At 37.7% G+C, this 26518-nt stretch overlaps 1 protein-coding gene across 1 annotated transcript in view; it reads right to left on the bottom strand.

The window, feature by feature from the left end:
- The window catches only part of LOC134210995 (paramyosin, long form), an 80317-nt gene that overhangs the window by 42542 nt on the left and 11257 nt on the right, over window positions 1-26518 (bottom strand). Inside the window, exons 3-6 of the mRNA XM_062687496.1 lie at window positions 4968-5054; window positions 4724-4890; window positions 2374-3373; window positions 2204-2316 (exon numbers count right to left, since the gene is read on the bottom strand). Of these exons, the coding sequence (XP_062543480.1) occupies window positions 2204-2316; window positions 2374-3373; window positions 4724-4890; window positions 4968-5054 (1367 nt within the window). The remainder of the gene's footprint in view (window positions 1-2203; window positions 2317-2373; window positions 3374-4723; window positions 4891-4967; window positions 5055-26518) is intronic.

Raw genomic sequence — 26518 nt, 5'->3', positions numbered from 1 at the left:
CAACAATGCCTGCTGAATGCGATTCTTTTGTTTTGTATTTTTCTCTGTTTCTTTTTTCCTATGACGATGCCTTTCAGTCAGAAAGACAAAGCAGGAATAGCTTAGCCAACTCGGTTTGCCAACAGCGGGCTGAAGCTGATGATCATTCGGCGAAAATTTAATTTTTTTTTCTTTCAAGTGATAGTATTCACCCATGCATTTATATACCCAGTCAACACAAAATCGCATATGCTGGCGAATAAGTGTACATGGTGGAGGCGATATAGGCGCATTCCTCCATTTGACTGCATGCAAAATGTGCGTATATGGCCTCCACTTTGTACACTTATTCGCTATGATATACGATCTTGTGTTTGCTGGGTAGGGCCGTCACTTTCGCGCACCTGCGAGTGAACTGAATGGACTGTCACTGTGGGTTGCGTATGCGGTGAGAGAACAAGTCTTTTGTTTAGTTTATCTTTGATTGTTGCTGCTAATCATTTTCAGTTTTCACTGCTACGAAGTGAGTGTGATAAGGTAATGGTATCAATATCTTACAAATCTCAGTCACTGAGATTGAGAATTCGCACCCCTGGTGTTGAATGTAAGAAAAGAAGAGGCAAAAGAAGTTAGATGATGATATGAATGACATTTAGTTGACAGAAACGATAGGTTAATGCTCGTAGCTACGATTTTCATAGGTACATAATTGCACTTGATTCATTGAAACAAAAAATGGTTAGTTGTATCTTAAGATCTGATGTAACGGGTGGCCACTAAAAAACGGGCATTTCAATACTTCAAAACTTTTTTTATGAGATCAAGAATGCTTTCAGAGAAATATTTCCTTATGTGAATGAATCCTTAGAATATTCAGGAAATTGTCGCACTTTTACTCCAACACGTTCAGTTGTTTAAAACATGTCGTCAAAATCAAAAGTACTGCGGCGCGCATTGTACAATTCTTTCAAGCGATCAAAGATCGTGGAAAAAGTGCATAGTGGACAATTTTAAAAGTGAAAATGTTTCGAAAACTGTTGAAGGATGTTTGGTCAACTGAGCTCCATTATATACAAAAGTGATTGGAAGGCCAAAGACACGAAGCAACTCATCAATAGCATCATCCGGAAATGGCAGCCGTCCAGCGGTCATGTGATACCTGCAAGATTAAAGTACGCCGCATGGCAAACCACGGACCATATGCTATTAGGGAAGATCCATTAATTACGTAACGCAAAAATCGGGCACTCCTCCCCCCTATGTCACACTTTTTGTATGAAACATCTGAAAATTTTGTATAGATCGTCACACTTCGCTGAACCCCGCTGAACCCCCCTCCCCCCTCTAAGCGTAACTTTTCGTGTGGATCACTTTCTTCCATTCGATAATTAGAACTACCTCGTCGGGGTGACAATGGGTCAAATGGGAGTGAGCATGGGTCACTGTTTCAACTAACGTCTTGATGAAACTACTGTATCCTTTGATCAACCGTCGGTCGTCATTGACCCTGAGAAATAAGTTAGCTGTCTACAAGCAAATCATCTTCCCTGTGATCGATTATGGCATGTCGGTTTGAGAGAGTTGCGCCAAAACCCACCAACTCAAACTACAACGGGTACAAAACAAATTACTGCGGATGATCATCATGAACACCCCACCCAGGACAAGAACATCTGAGGTCCATCGTCTGGCAGGAATGAAAACACTTGAGAAACGCTTTGGTGGGAGTAAAGGAAAATTTAGGGTTCCTTGCGTCACATCTGACCAGACAACCATTAGGGCGCTTGTTGCAATCTAGGTTATCAAACCGTAGTGTAACTAAATAGGTAGATCGGTTATCAAATTATAGATAGAAGTTATAATAAACCATAACCAATGCCTTTCTCAGTCAAAAATGTACGATTACGTAATTGTAATAATTGAGCGAGATAGGCCGTTTAGGGACGCTTTCTTCACCTCAGCTTAGTGCTTAAACCTAGTTTAAGCGTATGGGTAAGCACCACTTAAGAGTTAAGCGGAGGTGAAGAAATTGGCCCTTAGTTGATTTGGGGATTATGACCCTTGCCGTATGCTTAGAATTGACTACATGCGGTCATGTCCTTGGTGAAATAAATGGAACTTTTACCTACGGAACAAACAATATTCATATGATCATAATGTGAACATCATTAGCCGAAGCGATTGACAAACGCTGAAAATAAGCTATCGACATTCAGCCACTTACCGAATGACTTCGATTTCTTCATCCTTCTCCAGCAGACGGCGCTCGGTGTCGTGACGGAACTGACCGTACTCGCCGGCCAAGGCCTGGCCACGTTTTTCCTCAGCTTTGCGTCCCTAGTAAACAACCATCTATTATTATTGCAATTCTCTTCATCGACCCGGCATACTCACGGCTTCAGCTTCCTTGTAGGCGGCAGTCAACTCCTCGCGTTCGTTCTCCAGACGACGCAGCTCGACTTCATAGTCATGAAGGCGACGTGTCAGCTCGGTGACGGTGGTGCGGGCTTCGTGCAAATCCTTCTGCATTTTGTTGTTGTCCCGGGTCAGCTGGTCCTTCTGCTCGCGGGTGGCATCCAGCTCGTGGCTCAGGCGCTGGTAGTCCTGGGTCTTCTGTCTCAGATCGCGTTGCGACTGGTCGTAAAGGGTAATGGTTTCCTCCAGGCGGGTCTTAATTTCGATATTGGTTTTCTCGAGAATTTCGATACGTTTAGTGTATTCGCGTATGCCATTGTTGGCCTTCTCCAAGTCGATAATCAGAATTTCGATCTCGCTCGACAGGCGGCTCTTCTCCTTTTCAAGCTTAGACAAGCGGGCCTGGAGCGATTCAATGTGTTCCTCCGACTCCTGGATGCGGATGGTGTATTTGCGGCGGATTTCTTCGACCTCTTCGTGGCGAGCCATGCATTCGGCTTCGTACTTCGATTTGAAGGCACCGGCATCACCATTAGCCTTCACCAGTTGTCGTTCCAGATCCAGGCGGGCTTCGGATTCTTCCTCCAGCTGCAGCCGGACGGATTCCAGTTCGGTTTCGACCTGGTGGAGGGTCGACTCCAAGATCGAACGGCGACGGTCGTCATCCTCCAGGCGACGCCGAGCATCGTCCAGCTGGGTGTTCAGCTGTGTCTTGGAGAAGCTGATGCTTTCGATGTTGATCTTCAGATCCTGAACGCTCTTGATCAGATCGATGTTTTCCTGCGACAGCCGCGTCTTGTGGGAGGTGATGTCCACAATGGTGCGGTTCAGCTCTTCGATGCGAATGTTCAGCTCAGTAACCTGGACTTCCAACTTTTCGATGGTCTTAATACTGATGGTCTTATCCTTGGAAACGCTCTCGATCTGGGACAGAAGTTCATATATCTCGGCTTGCAGTTTGGATTTCTCCTTTTCAACTCTGTCGATGAAGAGGGGAACAATTAGTGGCGTGTACGAAATAAGAAATTCAAATGTGAGGAATATTCAAAGAAGAGCTGTTGGACGTTTTAAAGCTAATATTTATATCAAGACATGGCGTTTGTGAATCATCATTCCACCGTCACTCCGGAATTCGCATTCATATTGGAAGTGAAATTGGTCGAGCATACGAGACCTGAACTAGCCAGCTAGGTGGGAGCATATGGGACTAAAATTAGCGCAAATTTTCCGTTTTCTTTTATGGCTTCGATGATGATGGAAGATGTGTTTACGAGAGAGCGAGAACCAACCGGCTTGGTGATCATCGCGATGATGAACGGCTTTGTAGTTGTACTATTGAATTGAAGGTAATTTATAACAGTATTTGAGACATCATATTGACTGAATAAGACGAATGAAAATTATGCTTTGAAGTAATAAGCCTATGAAGAAACTGGAAAAAAATTAATCTGACTTTTTTTTTAAGGGAGTATTCATTCTACAGTTTGCTTTCTGTTCCTGCCAATTTGTTCTATTTGATTTAGGAACATCAGTATCTAATGGTGCTTGTTAACATACTATCGAATAAACTCGCTAAATTCCCAGATCACCGCCAGTCGTAGGTACGTTACATTGGGACGTTCCTAAAATTAGTCTTTACGCCTAGGCGCTGAAAGGAAACGAGAAGAGTATCTGTGTTTATAAAAAAAAATCATGGGGGTGGATTTTTTTGGGATATGAACAGAACAGGTTTGAAGTGACGTGTGCAAATTAGGAAATGGAATGTAAATGTGTTTAAAGTGCATTTGTTCCTAGCAAACAATATAATCAAATGAAGAACAAAGTTTGATTATGTGATATTGCGTATAATCGAAATATTTATGTGGATGTTGAGGCCTTGTAGTATACTGATGGTATACATAAGGACATTTAAAGTAAATGAAGTTGGTTTACTGTTCCTACTAACAGTGCTATTGATTAGATACTCATTTGTTTACTGTTGATGATAACAGCACAAGTATGCAAAATAGTGTTGTTATAAATGGATTTAAATTGTGATTTCAGTTGCCATTATTACGAAGCTAGTCTTTGGTCGGGTATCAAACGGGGCTGACTCAAATGTTTCCTTTCGCCCACGCGTCACCCCGTCAAGCAATGGTGGGTGCTGTGTACTGCAGCTGATGCAAGCGGCAAAACGAGGTCGAAATGATGAATCACACAGATGAGAACAGCTCTTCCTACAATTTTACTCACACGGTTGACATTTTTATGAGCCATTTTCCCAACGGTTGAGGAAAAATTCGAACGTGGGAGTCCGTCCTCGGACTGGACTACCGCGACCGGTACTCACCTCTGTTTTGTCTTGGTCAGTGATTCGATCTGTTCGCTGAAGTCGTTGACGATTTCCTGGTGCTTCTTCTTCAGAATGTGGGCAGTTTCCTCCGACTCCAAGTGCACATCTTCGAGCAGCTTGCGCAGTTTGGTGAGTTCGGTGTCGCGTTTGCGGTTGATTTCCAGCTGCGGGGGGAGGACAGAATTGGTTCGTTTAATTGTGATTTGTCGACGGCGATGTTCGAGAAGGGGCAACAACTAACCTGACTTTCGGCACCACCTTCCGCCTCCTCGAGACGCTCTGACATCTGAATGACTTGCACGCTGAGGTCAGCCTTTTCGCGTTCGATCTGGAAACCGTTAGATAAAATTTAATGATTATTAGATGATACTTCAGAAGACTCTGATTTTTAGAGCAGTTTATGTTAAATATAACTTTATTGGCAATAAATCAAAGAAGTTTTTCGATTGCATATGTACGCCCTACGGGATGCTTGAGGAAGATAGCAAAATTTATTAACCGGATAATTTAACGCATATATCAAGTAACATAATAATTTTAATTATTGAATAGAAAATTATTCTGAACTTTATAGCAGAATATCTTTACTCGTCATAAGTTAGTTCTATTCCAACCGGGTCAATTCAAGACACTGAAGGCAGAGATGCAGAGATCCTACACAGTTGGTAAAAAATCTGCTCTTTTGTTCTCATCAATTTTAATCAAATCAAAATGAATTCAGTGAGTGCAACTAAAAGATGAATGTTTAAGTTCTCGAAATGTTACCTCAATCTGTTAAAATGGCGCACGCCCGCTTGGCTTCGACGTTACTTTTTTGACAGGTCGAAGTGACATTTAGAAAACTTAAATATTAATCTATTGGTTGCAAATTGCACTCACTGAATGAATTTTATTTAATTGTTAAAAATTGCAAAAAAAGTGTATAATAAAAGAGCACATTTCTGCCGACTGTGTACCTTTGACTGAAAATAACCTTACTGTTGTAGTCGAAATACTTATCATTAAAGTTACAATAATATCCTTGGAAACCTCGGATTGTAACTTTATCGAATATGTATCCAGCAAAAAAATCCGAAATAAAAAACATTGGCAGTCGGTGTTTTGTGACAATATACATCCGGAGTGAAAAAAACATCGGCAAAAAGAAGATGTTACATTGAAGGAGAAATCAATCGCAATAATCATCCGGTTCTACAACACAGTCGAAAAAAAGTGCGTTCGGAGAACATATTATTGATATTTCATTTTATATTCCATTTAGGGGAACTATTCCGTTTCCCATCTCACTGAATATATATTCATCTGATCTCGAAACAATGAAATACAGCACCCTCTTCGTCGCTTCTTTTTACTAACGCTAGCTCACTGCTGAAAAAATCTCAAAAATCATAAACGAATCAAATTAATACTTTTTATCGCTTTGTTTTTAATAGGATGAACATAGGAGCTATCAGATGAAGCTCAGGAGCAGTGAACATATGTTTTTTCTCACTCGCTTTCTTAGAGTTTTAATAAAATAGGTAGCTTAAACTTGTAAAGTTCGCCAAAATTGGTGAAATTTAATGGAATAGCATTAGTTCGTCTTATGACGTTAAGGTTCTAGCTGGATCTTTAGTTGTTATTCCGAGGAAAGACGTAGGATTGCCAATCCGAAGACCGTATTGTCAATGGATCTCTACATTCCAACTGAAAATTAGCCTGCTTTCTACGTATATGCTCGCAAGGCTAATCTGGAGAAAACGAACACGATTCTTGGCCCGGTGTAGAATGTTTTCGGGTGAGAAACATCTCCCGGTTTTCAATTAATAACTGTGGAAAAATGCTAATAAAAACATTAAGATGAAAATCAGGCATTTTGTAACAATGCATAACGTTGACCTACAAATATACAAATCACAATGAATCGTATTATCTTTATAATAAACTCATCTACATGGATACAAATGACGTCACATCCGTGAATGTGGGCCAAGTTCAAGGTCACGAAGTTCAAAACAGAAAGTTTATAGACAAAATTTTAGCATTTTGATGAGATATTCATAGGAACGCAACTTTTTTTTTACAATTTTCGATCGTAATATTTTTTTTTTACATTTCGTGTTTGAGCCCATGCTTTCACATATTAGCAATAAGTCACTATAAGTCTCATAATGTTATTTTTTTGTTCTGTAATGGCAAATCACCGGTCGATCGTATACGCACATGATAACATTAATCTCTAAACTTATTTGTCTCTGGACTCAATTAACCTTTTTCTACAAGAATTTTATTTCGTTTTATTGTCTCAATCGATTCATGGATTTATTTAAGGTTAACTTCCTAAAGAACCAATGTTTTGAAACCTCTAACTATTTCAAGAATCGAAAACCAAAAAATGAAACAATGCTGCATCAGTATTCCGGTCTGATGTTGGTCCAAAATCGAGAGAATGTAATGTAGGTCAAAATATAAAAAAAATATGAAAGGTTGATCTTAAATAAGATAAAGAAACGATTGAGCGAATAAAAAAAATAACGGGAAAGGTCAATTAGGCTATTGGAATGGTCAAATATGAAAAATAAGATGCGCAAAAATAAGATCGCTCCCCATGCTTAAAAGATGATATTTGCTATAATCATTTTAGTTTTTTAGCTATTTCGGATGTAATTTGACTGAGAACGCGCAGTTTGAAGTTTGTATGAACATTTCTACGAAAATAGTTACTTTTTCGGAAAACCGTTGCTCAACAAGCTCCGGTATCCGTTCCATCATTCATAACATGCTTCTATATCAATAACATTCGCAAAACAGGCAATTTAGGCTCAATTTGTGTCGTATTTTGTTGTTATCCGGCGTGCTCACTGCTGAAAAAAATCACAAAAATGAGAAATAAAACAAATTGCGCATCAATTCTTTGTTTTCGAATGGTATTGATTTGGGTACATGTTATGAATTCAAGGAGCAGTTATATGACTGCGTTGTAAACATAAGAAATTCAGCAAGGGAACACATTGTCTTTGTTGCAAAACGGTTTGATGCTAGAAAAGTTATTAAGGAACTACAAAATCGTGAGAAATTCAATAGATCACGTAAAAGTATAACATCAATATAAAAAATGAGTTTAGGGAGCATCCATAAAACACGTAACCTTTAAGCGTTACCGGAAAAACCGGGGAAAAGGTTACCGGAAGTGTGACAATCCACACAAAAAATAATAATGAACCATACAAAAAGTGTGACATAGGGGGGAGGGCGGTTGAAAATTGACAATTTTTACGTTACGTAATTAATGGATCGTCTCTTTTTTTAATAATATCGTTGCTTATAAAAGCCAGATCGCTTCGCAACAACAACTGTCTTCTAGCTTAGGAAGTGAAATAAAGTCAACGGGTTGATTATATTACCCAGTCAACACAAACTCGTATATAATACAACATAAGATGCTAAAGTGGAGGTGATATACGTACAAGTTGTATGGGGAAGTATGTGTATCGCCTCCACTTTAACATCTTATACGACATCATTTACGATCTTGTGTTGACTGGGTAAAATAGTTAATGGATCACTGTACGGAATGGTCCTTTGCATGAGAGGCGATTTCTATGGTAATTTTCATTCGAACTTAAAACTGCACGTGTTCAGTCGACCAATTACGACCAAATTAGCTCAAAGTTTGGCGGCAGGGTTATAAAAGCAGTAAACGTCATCGTTAACGCATAGAGGAGCGAAAAAGTCGAAATTTGAATCACTCTAAATCGCGCAGTTTCATAAAATATTTCCAGGAATTTATTTTTTAAATTCTTCATTTCATAAGCATAAAACACTTGAATAAAATTAAGAAAAAAATATTTATGTAAATTTTGATATCACTTCTCCAGAAGAAAATAACTGATATTGTTATGATTTTATTATGGATAAAAATACAAAACAAATTATCGTAGATCATTTATATCAATGATTATTATAAATAACTGAAGCGGTTGTAATTGTTGTAATCTTGTTTTCCCTTCCTATATGAGCTATTACATACAAATTACTTTTTTTTTTATCGTAGGCTTTGTGGCCATGCCATTGTCTAGACGATTGACGTCGCTAATAAGGGTATGCGATAACACACTTTTTCCTAACGAAACGAAACGAAACGAAATTTAAAATGTCTATGTTTATTCGGATCGAAACGAAACGAAATGAAGATTTCTTTCGATACTTCGAAACGATACGAAATCAAGGTTCATTTAATTCGAAATTTTTCGAAACGAAACGAAATTTTAATTTTTTCCGCGGAATTTTTATTAAATTGTTTTTACATTATGTATGCAATTCTGACTTCACTTTTTCGAAGTCGAATAACTGTTTTGCGACCAAAAGAGTTACAATAACAGAAAAGACAATCTGTGATAAATCGCCACATTCTCGACGCATATACCATTGGCAATAAGACAATACCCCAGCATTTGTGCCGCTTTCAAATAAATTCATCGTGGAGCGTGTGCTCCCGAATCTGATCAATTTTATGTCAGTTTTATATCAGCAAGTATATGAAAATAAAGAAATTGTGGGATTTTTCATATACCTACGGATTCAAATTTCGTTTAAAACCTTAGTTCACTTAAGAATTATGTAATTATGCTAAAGCATACTTCATATTTTCTTGTCAGCGTGGACTAAGTACTGACTTAGTCAAAATTAGAAATTGAATGCTTAGATTTATTTTTTATTTAGTGGGATACTCAATTATGTATCCACATCTGCCAGGCGTATACGCAGATAGAGAATTGATATTACTAGACCAACATTTGGAAGAGCGTATCAGCCAAAATGTATTCCTTCTTATTCTTCGTCTACATATATAGCATACATTTGCTCACTAGAAGAATCCTGTGCACCTTTCTAAAATGTACGAAGATATGTATTTCCGATTGAATTTAACAGACCCATAGTCTTATATACAATCAGCTCGACAAACTGAGCTATTTCCCGTGTTCTTTTTTTTTTTAATCTCTACGTGATTTCTATTGTCTGTGTGTCCTTGACATATGAGAACAGCTGTTATGGTCAGTATTAGCTGAAAGCAATCTTAAGTAAAGAACTTCCAGCAATGTTAATGATCTTTCAACCCGTTCTGGATTTTATTTTTGCAAATTCCATGCGAAGATCTAGAAATGCCCACAAATCTGCAATGTTTCTTACATACAGCGCCGTAGCGTGCGGTTGGCCAGGTTGGCCTCCGCCAAGGGCGCCAGTCTTTAGGGTGCGCTGAAATCAAGGATTACGCTAAAAGCAAAAGACAAATTTATTTAGTTTAGGGTTGGTACAATGGTAGAGATATGTCTTATGACAAGTGAGAGATATGTGGAATAGTCTAGAGCAAGCCAAAAATATTGCATTTTTTCCACATCAACATGTTATATGGATTTGTTTTAGTTTTGACTGCTAATCCGATTTCTCAAGGACTTCCGAAACCGGTTACAAGAGGTCAGTAGAAAAAAGAGAAAAACAAAAATATAATGTTTAACAAGTTATTTGACAATCATGGATTTTGATTATCAACATTGTGTGAATCGGATTATTTGAAATTTTAGCTATTACATATTAGGGCCACCGAGGGATTTCCGGAGCCATAATGTTTGATAGCAGTGACTATTCGTGAAATGTAGAACTTATTAAAGAAGTGCAGCATACATTCAAGCGTTTTTTGTATAGAAAATTCTATTACCCTTATGAACCATATCAGAGAAGAATAAGTCGCATGTAGATCACATCATTAACTGATCGTCGGCGCGTCCTTGATATGTCTACGCTCTACGCTTCATCGACTTGTACATGGTTCTATTCACTGCAGCATTACTAGTGACCTTCAGTTTTGGTTTCCCACGCATGGTCTACGTCAGTTGGATCTGTTCTACATCCCTAGATCAAGAACAAACCTGGGAAAAGCTGCACCTCTTTCTCGTTTATGCCAGACTTACAACGAGGGCTACAACGAAGTGGACATTTTTATTGAGTTTTCGCAATTCAAAAGTATTATCCGAAACTAACAGCTTTGCTAAGCTTTAAAACTTTATTGTATTGTGGTCCGATTATTGGGTAACCCTGTAGGACACTATACAATGAATAATATATGAGATAAAGGGGCCCTCCTTAGCCGTGCGGTAAGACGCGCGGCTACAAAGCAAGACCATGCTGAGGGTGGCTGGGTTCGATTCCCGGTGCCGGTCTAGGCAATTTTCGGATTGGGAATTGTCTCGATTTCCTTGGGCATAAAAGTATCATCGTGCTAGCCTCATGATATACGAATGCAAAAATGGTAACCTGGCTTAGAAACCTCGCAGTTAATAACTGTGGAAGTGCTTAATGAACACTAAGCTGCGAGGCGGCTCTGTCCCAGTGTGGGGATGTAATGCCAATAAGAAGAAGAAGAAGAAGAAATGAGATAAATGAATAACTTAATTAACTTAAAAAAGGACAATTCACACTCAAATTCAATGGTTTGAATTTATTCAGCTTTTTTAAGTGGACATCTTTAAAAGGTTACATTCATAATAAACCAATTGACAAAATTTAGAAGTGCCTTTTGTTCTTATATCCGGAAGTAATGGTATGAATTTTTGTGTAATTTATAGTTCAGGTAAATTTCCTGTTTTTTGGTTTTTTTTCTTTTCTTCTTATTATAATCAAATGTATATTGGTCCTGAGGTGAACGGCAATTCCGACCATTGAACAACCCACTGCATAGTTGAATTTTATCAACACAAATATGTACAGAAAGTGACTTCAAACTATCGACAGATACAGTCCTGAGTTAAGTTTTCCTTGATCCAAACAGATCCGTTGACGATTTCGACCACCAATCAATCTACACACCATACAGTTATTTTTGATTTAATTTGTCCTAACTGGGTTCAGTGGTCCAAAACTACATTTTACTTGATCCAAATAGGTTCAATGGCAACTCCCGGCCACCAACAAACCCACCCCAAAAAATGGTTTTCCCTGATTCGACTAGATCGGGTAGAAACTCTGACCTTCAACCATCTCACCCCAGAGTGAAATTTTATTAACTCTGTTAGGTCCAGAAGTGGTTTCAAAACACCGTCAGACCCACTCCAGAATTCGATTTTTCTTGACGCGAATAGGTCCGATAACGATTCCGATAATCGACCGATGCATTTCAGAGCTGGATTTTATTGACCCAAATAGACCCAGCAGTGCGTAGGCTCTGAAAAAAACCTTAACAATTTTAATGAACTTCCAGCACGGCTCTGGAAGGTCGCTTAAATAACTTGTGAAATAATCAAAAAAAGTATCACCAAATGGAAACAAATGGACATTCTGCAATTCAAATGAACTTCAGGAACAAAAGTTCTTGTTCTCTTCACAGTATTGAATGATGTTTAAAGCATCTTTAAACCACCAAACATTCTAATTTTACTGTTGATGCATTTCAAATTGTCAAATTGTTGTTAAATCTACACATTTTTATAATAAAAAGAGGGGCGCCAAATCAAGGTTTCGCCAAGGGCGCTAGCAGTTCACGCTACGGCTCTGCTTACATATTGTGCAAATAGTCAAAGAAGAGCTTATTTGCTTGATTAACTGTACACATCGTAGTTGCTAATCAGTAAATATGCACAGCTCACCAATTAAATAATATTCTTGGGATACAAAAAAGTTATTCTTATTGTATACTTGCTTCGGTGTTTCCAATTCATGACCAATAATGATGCTGGTCACGTGCTATAAAATTTAGGATTTAGGATTAGGAGAGGAAAATTAGTTTAACACTCATTGTTATGTGGCGTATGGGGGTATGTGGCGGGACCATCATCATCATCATTATAAGAGTCCAAGGAATGCGCTGCATCTCCGTGAGCGCTATGCGAAAGGAATCGTTGGTTAGTTGAGAAGGTAATTCGTGTGAAACCCCTTGGTAAGCGACAAAATATGTATTACGAAGTTATTTTGAAAACAAGAAGACGAAAACTGTGTTTCAAATCATTCCAACGCAAGATCAATGTGTTTCGTTTATTAATCTTCTACAACACGATTGATCCCGCACTAAATAGTTTTGTGCTCTTCGATGCAGACATTAGTTTTATCACTTCACGTTCTCCCACACTAGTTGGTGTGATCAGCATCAACACGATCGATTGCACACTTTTTAAACAAATTTCTGCTACGCGAGGTAGATTTTTTTCACTTCACGTTCTCCCGAACTAGCTGCCGTCATATGACCAGCATCCACATGATCGTTTCCGCATTCATATAGAAGAAAACTACATACGAATTTGTCGACTAAGAATGAGGTTTTGTAGTAAGCGGTAATAGGAATATTGTATAACCTAAAGTTTTGAAAACAACTTTACGATTATGTTCAGCGGCGCAGCCAAAATTTTTGATAATATAAAGTATGGTTTAAGTTTAAATTTGTTTCGAAATTCCGCGGAATTCCGTTAAATTTCGTTAGAAGCTAGTTTTTTCTAGCGAATTTTTTGTAATTTTACGAAACGAAACGAAATCAAGAAATCAGATTTCGCCATGCTCAAATTCCGCGAAATTCCGCGGAATTTCGTTTCGAACCACCTGAAACGAAATTTTTCGAAATACCGCATATGCTTAGTCGCTAACCGCATGGCCACAAAGCCTACGACAAAAAAAGTAATTTGTATGTAATAGCTCATGCGTCATGAAGTGTGGTTTCGATTCCCGCCCCGTTAAGGAGGGAACTTTTCGTGATCAAAAATTCTCCACTGGTCCACTGGTTGTTATGTGTGCTGTTCGTTGTTTCGTGCTAGGTGTTTAAGTGCTCAGTCTGTGAGAACTTTGGTCGAAGTTTGGTTACAAATTTATGTTTTTCTCAATTTTCATAATTTTATTCGTGATTTTCTTACAACCGTCAGAGATTATAATTAAAGAACACATTTTCTAAAGGATTAAATAAAATCCATACAGCCGTTTCCGGGTTATACTGATATGAAAATAAACAATTTAAAAAAAATATTTTCTGAATTCTTCTTTCGAATTTTCACAAGAAATTGTTCTGAAATTCTATGGGAAATGCTATCGAATTGGCATAGGAGTTCTTCCGAATTTACATAGAAAACTGTTTGAAGAATTCTTGAGAATTTTTTCGATTTCCATTGTGAAATTAACCGAAATTCTATCAAATTTCTTTGGGAAAATCTATGGAGTTTATTTGGGATTTTTTTTTCGAATTTGCTTGAAAAATTCTTTCGAATTTTGTTGGTATTTGTTTTTAATCTTCTTGAAAAATTGTTTTGACTTTCCTTGGTTTTTTTAAATTTTCTTGGGAAATTCTTTCGAAACTTCTCCAAAGTTCTTTGGGAAACTATTGTTTTTTTGAGAATTCCTTTGCAATTTGCTTGGGAAATTCTGTTGAATTTATTTGGGAAATTCAATCGCATTTCCTTGTGAGACTAGAAAGAATTCTTGGGAAATTGTGTCGAATTTCTTACGGAAATCTGCCAAATTTCCTTGGAAAATCTTTGGGAAATTCTTCCTTATTTTATTTGTCTCAAATTTCCTTGGAAAATTTATTTTGAAATTCCTTGAGAAATCCTTTTAAATTCCATTGGGAAATTCTTTTGTATTTCTTTGGAAAATTGTTTAAAATAGAAAATAGAATTCTTAATTTCCCAAAGAAATCCGAAAGTATTTTCCAATGAAATTTGGAAGAACTTCCCAAGAAAATTAAAAATAATTTTCCAATGACAATCATAACCTTGGGAATTCGGAGAAGTTTTCCAAGGAAATTCGAAAGAATTTCTTAAGAAAATTCAAAAGAATATAAATTAGAAATTCGGAAGAACTTCAAGCAATTTTTTTTAAAATTCCCAAGGATTCCGAATTTTCTTAGAAAATAATCCAAAATTCCTTGGGAAATTGTTCCAAGTATCCTTGGAAATTTTTTCGAATTTTCTTGAGAAATTCTTTCGAATTTTCATGGAAAGTTATTCAAAATTTTCTCTACAAAAACTGTGGAATTTCCTTGGGAAATTCTTTAGAACTTCCTTGGGAAATTCTTTCGGTTTTCCTTGAAAACTTTTGTCAAATTTCCCTTGGAATTCTTTTTGAATTTCCTTTGGAAGGCCACGTTAGGCTATCGGTATGGGCTTCCAGGGACTCCGAATCTTGTTCTGTGGTATTAAAATTGCCAGTATTTCTCTGAAAGAGCACTTTCTGGCTTACTCAAGAAATTCTCAGAAGTTCAAGGTGTCGGAAGACTGATTTATACTGATGTTCTATGTAGATCTTTTAACTGGAAATACCGGGTTTCTGGAACCTGATCCGTGGCCATCGCATGGCCATTTCTACCCTTCAAAAAAATTACAATGTTTCCTAGATAACTCATTGAATTATGACAAGTTTGAGGGGAATAGACTGATACTGGATAGATCACTTTTGCGTAGTGTAAGATCTACAAAACCGAGTCCTAGCTTAATCCATTTTCGAGCTAGGGCAATAAGTTGATGTAGTTAATGATTACGCTACCAATAGCAGTATCTGAAGTATAACTAACATAAATTTTCCCTGCAGATGAAGGAAATTCTCATTGCTAGACAAATATGTTTCTGTTTTCGCAAGAAAGGATTGAATTCTTATTGATAAGGGGCGCGCCTTCAATGAGATTGCTTTCTGTGAAGGGTCCAAATAGGTTATTATGATCCTCTTGAGAGAATAAAACAAGAACTTTATCGAAACCGATACTGCATTGCTTTGCAATAGTATTGGAGTAATTTGAAAGGCACTTATACAATAAGGACACGGGAAATAGTGATATAGATCTAATAGCTGGTCAAAGTAGAACATCCGAACATAAAAATGGCATTTCATAGATCTAGATCTAGATTAAGATTCTGAAAAGTTTGAGATGTTAGAAGCCTGATTTATTTTCTAGTTCTGCATTGGTCTTTAGTACCGGAGAAGTTTGAGGTGTCGGAAGACTGACCTATTTTGTAGTTCTATGTTGGCCTTTTATACCGTGAACTCCGGGTTTCCGGAACCTGTTCCGTGATCATCGCAAGCCCATACCCTACCCAGAAACTAAGGCGTTCTCTAAATTACTTATGAAATTCTGAAAGGATTGAGGTGTAGTAGCCTAATTTGTTTTGTAGTTTTATGTTGACATTTTTTTACCGGATATTCCGGGTTTCCGGAGCCTGTTCGGTGGTCATCTGGAGGCCAATTTATTTCTATTTGGCTATTGTTGTCAACCAATCACATTGACCATTGATAACTTATACTAAAACACCTGTTATGACGTTAAAAATTTCTACTGAACATTTGCTTAAAAAAATGACTTATGCCACACTTCAAAATTCCCCCTCTTAAAAACGGACGGTCATCCTGAGCATTTCATCCATCTACTTTCTGGAACTACTGTTCCATTTGATCACAGTTGAAACCGCTTGAATTTAAGTTGAAAATTAACTGGGAACGAGCTGTTTTAAGTTGTCAAGATTCCTCCAGGCAGTTTAACGGTTAATAAAAGGAGCTCATTTTAGTTTGATTTTAAGGATATGCAACGTCAACAAATAAAGCTGAAATGCAGTCGTAAAATAGCCTACTGTGCGGGAAAGTTTAGAAACAAACTGATAAGCGACGCACCACAATGCGATTTTGATGAAATTTGTATCGGTAAACGATTTTAATCGTTCATTCTTATGCGATGTTTGGTTGTCCTGGAAATTTTATTTATGATCAACCCTTCAAGTGACTTCATGTGAGGGTTCACTTCTAAAGGTTTTTTTCATCCACTACCAAAGATGTCCACGAAATGCAACAAAAAAATTGTTGCTACTTTATTGGGAGGTGTATTGAAGTGAATTAGCTGTTTCTAAATTATATTTCATCTCATACATTTCAGTTCTTGTGTTATAATTTTTCTAGTAATTATCAGGCGATAATAATACTTCAGCAATACCAGCAAACGTTTGTTTATTTTGATCGATGGGTAGCCGATTTGATGATTCTTTGGGTAATTTGTGCCATTCTGCGACTTTGAAAAACTGATGGGGCTGTTGAGTTTTCCGGTGATTCTTGTACTAGAATGCTACACACACTTGCAACATCACACTTAATTTATTTTACCGGGATCTCAGCAAAATGTTGAACTTTTACCGAGATTCGCACAGCCGTGCCCCAGCAAACATGTTTTTTGCCGAGATTTCTGTCAATATTGCTGAAAATGAGCAAATAATTTGCCGAAAATCAGCTAACAAACGTCATTTTTGCTGGGATATCGCACGGCTGTGCGGATTTTTGCCGAGCTGCAAGAATAAAAACTGAGTGTGTGAGGTGCACCTAGTGAACAAACATGCTGATATTAGAAATACAGTTCCGTTTTAACTCAAAATCAGTACACCCGTTTTTAAATGGCCTTAGTACGCCAGTGTTCAGAATATGAGTCATGTTCAAGATTTGAGTTGAAGCAGAAGAACGAGACGCAGAATATTTTGAGAAGAGACGTAGAACATCTTGAGAACTTCAGGGCAGACATCGTATTAACGATTGTCAGATTTTATAGAAACATGTGTAATGCCATTTTTATCTGTTCCAATGCCGTGACATTGGTTCAAATACGTCATTTTTCCGATATTTTATATACCGATTTACATTCGAGTACTAAGATGTACCATCAAAATAGGTGTTGAAAAAATGCAGTACTATTACTAAACCAAATTGTACCGTCACTCAAACAATAAAATTTTTGGAATCATTATATTTTAATGGAAAAGAAGTTTAATTTCGACTCATAGTGCAGTTTGCCATGAAAAGTATTTTTTATTAGATGTTCGGTTGCCGGTGGGTCTTGAACCCACACTATTCCATTAAGTACAGTAGACGGACGTGTCACCAATTATACAATAACTGCCCTTGCGAGAATATGTTCCAGAACCAGCCAATAACGGTGGGACATTAGTCAATTTGCCGTACCTATCGAATCCTACTTCAGCAATATTTCAAACTTTTACTCTCACCCCAACTATTTGTATTGAAATCTGACAACATTCGATTGCGTTCTGTATCGACAGTAAACTTTTAATTCAATTGGTTTGAATTAGAAAGAATATTTTAGAACTTACAACGTAACTTGAGCTGATGAGTTCAACTTTCAAATACTTGAAAATACCATAAACAAATCAGGAAGCTTTGAAACACTACTTAAATGGTGTCAATCACAGTTTCATATCGAATTATACATGCCGCTACTGTAAATAAAATGTGTGAAGTCAGTGCGCCACGAGAATGGCCCGCACAGGTGAAAGACATATTTTGCCAAGAGGTGTTTTGCTTCGGCTTGAAAACCGCACTGTGAATTCTATTTTCGGTTCAGCCAATATTGCCGTGCGTTGCGAAGCAAACTAGACCACGCGCACCGCAACCAATCTGGCTGTGGGTGCTTGCTTATGAAAACCGTGAAAACGTGTAGGTAATATGATTTGTGGAGAACTGCACTCGCACGCACCTCCACTCGATGGGAGAACAAGCAACTCGATATGAAGTGCACTTGCGCGGAGAGAATTGAAATTATGGAATATCTGTTGAATGTACTTGACTGGTTCCGATAGGCGTGGATGTGTTTATTTGTATAATGATTTGCCTACTTTGCATGTTTTCCCAGGAGGATCATTTAACGGTGTCAGGCGAACCAACATTTCAGATCCAAACGATTAGTGTTATGAAGGAACTCTTTGAGTCCAGTTTAAATGGAGACGCGTGGTTACTGGTAAATCAGATTCGACTGAAATGGGGACAAATGACGCGCGCAGGTGTGATCGTTCATACAGTCCAAAGTGGAACTGTCACCAATGCGCCGTTCGTAAGCTGATCGCCTATCATGGGGGGTTATGCCTAAGTAGGTTACTCGTAGTGGCACTTAAAACCTAGGAGAATCTGAAGACAAGTGAGACAACATTTTTCAAAGTAGAGCCATTTGACGAATTTTGCTATTTTTAGGTCATGTTTCATAAACTGAGAGCGGTTAGGACAGTGTCAACTGAGCACGTCGTCTTCGTCGTCGACTTGTTGATCTCACAAGAATGTTCAATAGGAGATTGTAGGTAGGAAAAGAAATCCTAAATGTAAACCCATTCAGTGAATGATGACGGATATAAATAGCTGTGCGTTTTTCGAGAATAATATTATTTTTCACGCTTAAAGCTACCGGTACCGTTCTTCGTTCGTTTCTTCAGTTTGCCTATGGACACCTCAACATACATCAATATTGTGCTGTAAATAAGTGAAAATCCGCCTTTCTCAGATTCAAATATCCAGTTTTTATAACCCGAGTGAATCATGGTGTCTAGCGCATTTAATTTGAAGTTGTGAGCCACATATGTTTGGAATTCAATGCATCTTGTAGCAGAAATTTGGTGCTCAAATTTATTCATGCTGTCAGAAAAAAAAGCTGCTAAATGCTCTCATAAGTAAATAGCCTTCTGGAAGTTACTTTAATTAACATTTATTTTATGCTTGCATGTTTTACAGTTTTTTTTCTGTAATTTTTGAGGTGGCGTTTAAAAATTCTCTCTCTTGTGCAAATCTTGGCCTTCAGGAATGATAAGAATCTTACACCCTCATAAGATTTTTATCATTCCACATGATCTACCTCAATTTTTAAAGATGATTTTTGGGCGCTTTTTTGATTCCAAGAAATACATATGGCTTGACATTTATATTTTCAAATAACCTAATGTAATAGAATGGATCTAACATATATATTGCTTTTCTTTTTATGGAGCAAGGGCAAATGATAATTTGCAAATCATATAGATGGAAACTATATCGAAAATAATGAAAACCAGAGGATATTATAGATTACATATTATCCCCTTCTTTTGCTGATAGCATCGCTTGGCTGTAAAATGTTGGGTTGACATCTAGGAAGGAGCGCCTAACATAGCTCTGGTCCCCATAAGATCCTATCGCATGATTCCACGGGTCTTTCGATAACAAAATACCGCCAGCTAAAAGTTGCGAACTTAGCAGGTACTGCAGCACTGGCGCTGCTGCTGTCCTTCTGACATCTGCTAGAGTACCTGCCTCGAGCGTCTGCTCACCGGGAGTCGCGGCTCAAAAACGTCTGCCTGGTACTCGGTCTGAGCGAAGAAAAAAAATGGCTGCCAATTGGTCATAATTTCATTTCTCTTGCAAAATGCTGAAGTTTGATACCCATATTGCTAATATGCAGCGAAAACATTAAACTGACCATTTTGAGTCCGGTTTCCAAAAGGTCACTTCAATGAAACCTGTTGTTGGCCATTTCTGGAACAGGTGTCATCATGATTTTTGGTTCTGATATAATACAATAAACAATACTATAAACAAAATACTATATACAAATCTACCGAAATGGTATGAAAAGGGACGAAATAAACGTCATTTTGTTAGACTTATATCGCTAAAAAAGGAAGTTGTGGTAAAATTTACTGCATCTGACCCAGTGACCCACTGAAATAAATCTGGATAGGAGGAACAGACTCTCCCGGCGCCCTTGGCGAAACTTTTTTGGTGAGATTTCAAATCAATTTATTACGTGGTGTAGAATTTTCTTTATGAATTCCTCAAGCTTCTATAACCTTATAGAGGTAGGAAGTAAGCATTACTTTTCCTTACTAAATTCCTAGAAATTTTTACAAATTTTTGAATCTACACAAATAAAAATAATTTGAAATAGTAGTTTGCGGATTCTCGACAAAAAATCCGAACTTCCTTTTTTGTGAATTCACGCACTGGTGGATCTAGTTAAGCCAATAAAATATATGCTGGTTGAAGCTTGAAGCTATATTGGACCTAGACAAATAACCCTTTTTTTTGGAGTGCCTACCTTCATAAACACCATGTTGATTGTGAAAAATTCGACTCTAGCGTTGCTTGATTGGTGGTTTCAAGGAACTACAGGACTTTCAATTAACTACGGAAATCATCTAATCGCATGAAACTGAATTTGAGAATAATTTGTGATCTTACCCATAGCGAAATTGATTTTTTGTGAATTTTTTCATGGGGTTAACTCATAGCATCATTAACGCTAAAGCTCATAATCGACTAAAACCAACCCGTGTAAAAAAGAACTGGGTGTAAGCGTATTCCATAAGATATATACAAAACGGACTTAAAAACTAACGAGATGTACGGCTATGTAAAAAAAAATCTGTAATGTTTGTAATTCCTTGAAACTTTCCGTTTCAAATAAATTTTACACATCGAGCTTCCGAACCTCTTGGGAGGGAGCTTCCAAGTGTCCTGAAAGTTGGGGTACATTATCCACTACATTATCCGAGCCTCTTGATAGAGGCTTTCGAGTCTCTCGAAAGAAGACACCTGAGCCTCTTAACAAAGGCTTCCGAGGATCTTAATAGGACGCTTCTGAGCATCTTGAAAGGACTCAGGACTCTCAGCATCTTGAGGGAAGGCCTCTTATGAGAATTCCGAGCATCTCGAATGGAAGCTTCCAAATTTCTTAAAGGGAGGCTTTCAATTTTCTTGAAAGAAGTCTTCCTAGCCTCTTAAAAGGTGGCTTCCTCTCTTAAAATGGGGCTTCCAAGTCTATTGAAAGAAGGCTTCCTAGCCTCTTGAAAGAAGGTTCCCGAGAATCTTGAGGAGGCTTCTAAGCATTTTGAAATGACGCTTCTTAACGTCTTGAAATTAGGCTTCCAAGCCTCCAGAAAAAAAAAATACAAACTACTTGAGCAGAGGCTTCCGAGCCTCTTGAAAGAAAGCTTCATGAAAGGAGCCTTTCAAGTCTCTTGAAAAAAGGCTTCCGAGTGTATTTTTATTTATTTATTTTTTGACATTTCTCTCTTCTGTTTCTTTCCAACAAGATTTCTAACGGAAAAATCTGCAGAAAGAATCTGTCAGAGCGAACAAACAAACAAAAATCAGTTCGTTTTGGTTTCGAAAATTTGTTTGCAAATAGCAAAACGGTGAAAACCTTACTTCTTTAAATATTAGTAATTAATTATTAGTAATGGGACATTCGGGTGAATAAATTTAGGATTGATGACATGGTATACGAGCAGTATCGAATAATTTTTTACTATATATTTTTTATCAATGACAAAAAAAATCCAACATTTGATGGAAAAATCGATTGATAGATTGGTCACGAAAATTGTAATAATTCTATTTGGGCTGTTATCGTCTTTTTTTTATCCCAAATCATACCGCTGTTTGTTTTTATCCGACGTTACACGATTGTAATTACAATGTGTATGTATGTAGAGTGGGTAAGATTGGTATGAAATGTTTTTTGAGAAATAATAACCCAGAAGGTCATTCATCTCTGATAACTCAAACACGGCAAGCAATGCTTCTTTTATACACAGAAAATCTTTCGGTGGATTCGAAGGCTTGTGACTTACACCATTCTGATGTCCGTTTCGCTGTGGGTATCATTCTGATGTCCGATTTTGGCGCCCCCTTAAAGCCAACCTGGCCAACCACACGCTACGGCGCTTATCACAAGTCCCAGTATGAATTCTGAATTCTGGAATCCATGCTAGTAAAACAGTGATAAAAACCGGGCGACATGGTAGGACTACGACATAAAATGATTGAGGCGACCCAGGCTGGGCTGGTTCAATGCACTATGGTTCAGGATACAGATTTACGCGGAAAGATGTATTTTACGCCAAAACTATATTTTTTTTAGAAAAAACTGTTGTTTTACAAAATTGTTCGTAATAGTAAGGCCATCATTATGGTTCTACCGAAAAATAGGGTGGCCCATCATATAAAAAAAATAGAAAATATTTTTTTATTTCTCGGAATATTGACATGTTATGTTCTACAATTTTTTTTTCACGGATGTCACCTTCTGAAGACTTTTGGGGCTTTTTAAAACGCGTGTTTTGCTATAAGAATATCGTCTGTATCTTCTTCCGTTGTCGAGTAATATCAATTTATTTGAAAAAACATGATTTTAGTAAAATTGGTTAAACTTGAGATAAAAAAATAACATCCCTAGTAACATCTTGGTTCTATGATCGTTTTATAACACTCTTGTAGAGTAAATTATGTTCTTCAATAGCGTAATAAAACTTAAAATGTTACTTGGGATATCCCCAATTTTTTGACATCATAAAGAATATTAATTTCTCTTTGAGAGGCCGTGTGAATATATTTTTTGGTCTGCCCTAACCGGAGATATCAACTTATAAAAAAATATTGAGCATATTTACCCATCAAAAGTTGCATTTTTTTGAGCTCTAAAAGTCACATGAAGACGACTTTTTCGAAAAATCTAAAATAAAAAAAGTAGATAAAATACTGTTTTTTTGAGGTACTCCCTAATCCAATTAGGTGCGGAGTGGTGCTGGAGTGCGGCAATTACCGAGGAATAATTAATTCGGCTTACAAAATTATGTTACGTATTCTATTTTTTTATTGTCTTTATTAGGGAGACTTTCAGCCCGAAGCTGGCTCGTCTCCGAGTTACGTATTCTGTTCAACAAATTGAGACCGCTTGAAGAGTCATTTGTCGGCTAATGCCAGGCAGGTTTTCGCGAAAGCCGATCAACGAAGGATCAAATGTTTACCCTGAAACAAATCCTTGATAAATTCCGGGAGTACAACTTATGGACACATCAGCTGTTTATTGATTACAAGGAGGCTGAATAAAGGGAATGAATTATGACGAATTATGCTAGATCATGGTTTTCCGGCCTAACTGATATGGCTGATTCGTGTAATATCGGACGGATCGAAATCAAGTGTAAGGGTAGCGGATGAAATACCGACTTCATTTGTTACTTTAGATGGATTAAAGCAGGGCGATGCTCTCTCGAATCTACTGTTCAATATAGTGCTCGAGGGAGCGATTAGGAGAGCTGGTGTGCTAAGAAGTGGTACCATTATCACAAGATTGCATATGCTCCTGGGCTTTGCAGCCGATATAGATATTATCGCCGTGCCGTCTTCTTCTCCTATACATCCTAGAACGGACCGACTCGCCATCCCCGGATTGGTAATCCTACGCCTTTGCTCGCAAGGTTACTGGGAATATCCGTGCAATTGCTTTTTCGCCTTTTTAGAGCGAGACTGCGAGGATTGTACTCACGAACAATATCAGCAAAACGAAGTACAAGGTCGCTGGCAATCAACGTAGGTTCATTGGTGGTAGTGAAATGGTGCTTGGTTTTGAAAAAAATTGAAGTGGTAGAAGAATTTGTGTATCTTGGAATATTAGTGACGTGCGATAATGTTGTTACCCGCGAGGTGAAAAGCCGTATTGCAGTTGCAAATTGGGCTTATTATGGACTCCGTAACCAGCATAAACCCTGTATACTACTTCCGGTTTATACGGCCATGAAACATGAACTTTGAAGGAGGCTGTTCGGAGAGCTTTCGGAGTGTTTGAGCGTAAGGTGCTGCGAGAAATATTCGGCAGTAAACAGGAGAAGGGTAGGATATTGTTAATCTTATACAACACGGCAAAATACGGTGGGCTGGATACGTTGTTCGTATGCCGGAAAAGCGTCAATCGAAGATAAGAGAAAGTAAAAAAATGTGGCGAGTCCGGTCGTGTTTTTTTCAGTGCGCAGTGTTTTGTTTTGTGCGGGTGAGTAAATTAATCAGAAAGTAAAAATTTGTGTCGAGTCCAGTTGTGTTTTCGTCAGAAAATGAAGTAAAATTTACTTTATCGACCGAAAAAGCTGTTTTATCTAACAAGGTGTAGGAAAAGCTCTGTTGTTCACTTTTTTTATTTTCAAGCATTCTATACCATGGTCACAGAAACATCTCGCAGAATCTAGAATCAAATTAGATAGACTGCAAATTAGTAGTTGTAAGATGAAAGTCCTTATATAGGACTGCTCAAAAATGTTTTAGACGTACAGAATCTACCATTTGTAATCAATAATTCACTTGTAACGAATTTTTTTATTTTTTTTTTTAAATTCCAACACTGTATAATGTTTAAAGTTGGCGTCGCCACGTGAGGCGATTTCAACGAGTACTTTTAATTTAAAGTGGCCAAAAATTGCAATTGGGATGAAATACTTAATTTTGTGTACTGAACAACCTCAAAACTTCACCAGTCAGATTGTGGAACCTAGTATGTTATCGTTCATTTAGTAATTTGCGTTCGATCATTTAGTAGTTTGTCAATAACTCATTCCAGAAACTGAATTTAAAAATCTGTTGTGTGGTGGACTTCTATTGCGAAGGATTTTCTACAACTCTGCCTAATGGTTCGTTGTTAGAGTTAAACTAATAACACAGTTACAGCGCTAGTTGCAATAACTTAAACTAAATGATTGGAATTTTATCATCTAGTCTAAGTTACTGAAACTATCGCTATAACTCCATTACTAGTGGAATTCAAACAACAAACCATTAGGCAGAGATGTAGAAAAACCTTCGCACTAGAAGTCCACCATACAACACATTTTGAAATTTAGCTTCTGAAATGAGTTATTGACAAACTCTACCAAATGATCAAACGCAAATTACTGAATGATCGATAACATCCGTGTGTGGCACAAATCTTTAAATGCATCTCATGATTATTATCATCACACCCAAGTAATTGGAGAATAATCTTAAAATTGAGATCAGATCCCCTAGTTTGAACAAAGTTTGAAACTCACAACCAGACACATTTAAAATAGTGAGCTATTAGCAAAATTGTTTTGTTAGTTCGCTGTTCAATTTCGACCTTTTATCACGCTGTTGTGATTTCAGTCTTTGAAAATGTGCTGCTTTCATTGATTAGCTGCACACCGCAGGGTCTTGTTATTGCGTGACGCGCGAGACCTACCGCAGGCAGGTCGCGTACAAGTCGTAAAAAGAGGAAGTTCGCATTGAAGATCCATTTGGTCCATTCGACGACCGCTTTGATGAATTCATCCCGCATGTCGTACAACCACTTTTCCCGATCGGACGAGAGCAACAGTTTCCCGACAATATGCAACTCAGCCGTTGCTGCCTGTATAGTGTACGGTGGTGAAGTTATTATTTTTAGCCCATGTACCGAGCAGAACGTGGGTTTCTCTCGACATTACACTTGCTTGTACAACACATAGGTATCAGAATGCCTGAGGTCCGTACTGTGCGACGTTTGTTTGAATTTTCTGCTGCTGGTTGCGTGGCATTCGGCATTGAATGATGTAATATCACAGCGCCCCATGTGCTATCAAACGGTTGATGCTCGCTTAGCTTCCTATGTTTTGGGTGTGATACTCTGAGGTTCAGTCAATGCCAATCAGCGTTGATCGAATTGGCAAGGTTATTGTCTCTGTTAAGGGTGCGATCAGTAGTTGGTTGAGGAGGAATTTGATGGAAACTTAAAGCACCATTTTTCTCAATGATTCTTTTAGCATCGGATATAGGGGGAATGACGGCTTTGGCAGGTTTTGTTCTATTATTGGCAGGGGGGTTTTTTATGACTGACTAGGCTTAAATTTGGCCTAAACATTCTTTGCATATCAAAGAATATTGTGGCCAAATTTCATAAAATTTGGTTGACAAAAACCCCCCTGCCAATAATAGAACAAAACCTGCCAAAGCCGTCTTTCCCCCTACCTAACGATATTGCTGAAGTATTATTGCATATATGGTGGTGAGCTGTAGCGATCTAAAACACAACAGTTGGAAAGTTATTATTGTTAATTGTTAACTCTTCAGTCAACTTTAGTTACAATTGATTTTCATAATGCTTCAGTCGTTCTACACTGGTAGAAATAACAATAACGCAAAGCATTAATTTTCATTTAAGTGATTTCATGGTTTTGCCTTCTAGCTCAAAATTACTTTAATTTTCAATCCATGATAGTTACTTTGATGCTC

Source organism: Armigeres subalbatus, chromosome 2 (genome assembly GCF_024139115.2).
Source record: "Armigeres subalbatus isolate Guangzhou_Male chromosome 2, GZ_Asu_2, whole genome shotgun sequence".
In the NCBI taxonomy this organism is placed as follows: domain Eukaryota; kingdom Metazoa; phylum Arthropoda; class Insecta; order Diptera; family Culicidae; genus Armigeres; species Armigeres subalbatus.
The sequence above is the reverse complement of the archived record's forward strand: the minus strand, read 5'-3'. Positions and strand labels throughout refer to the sequence as shown.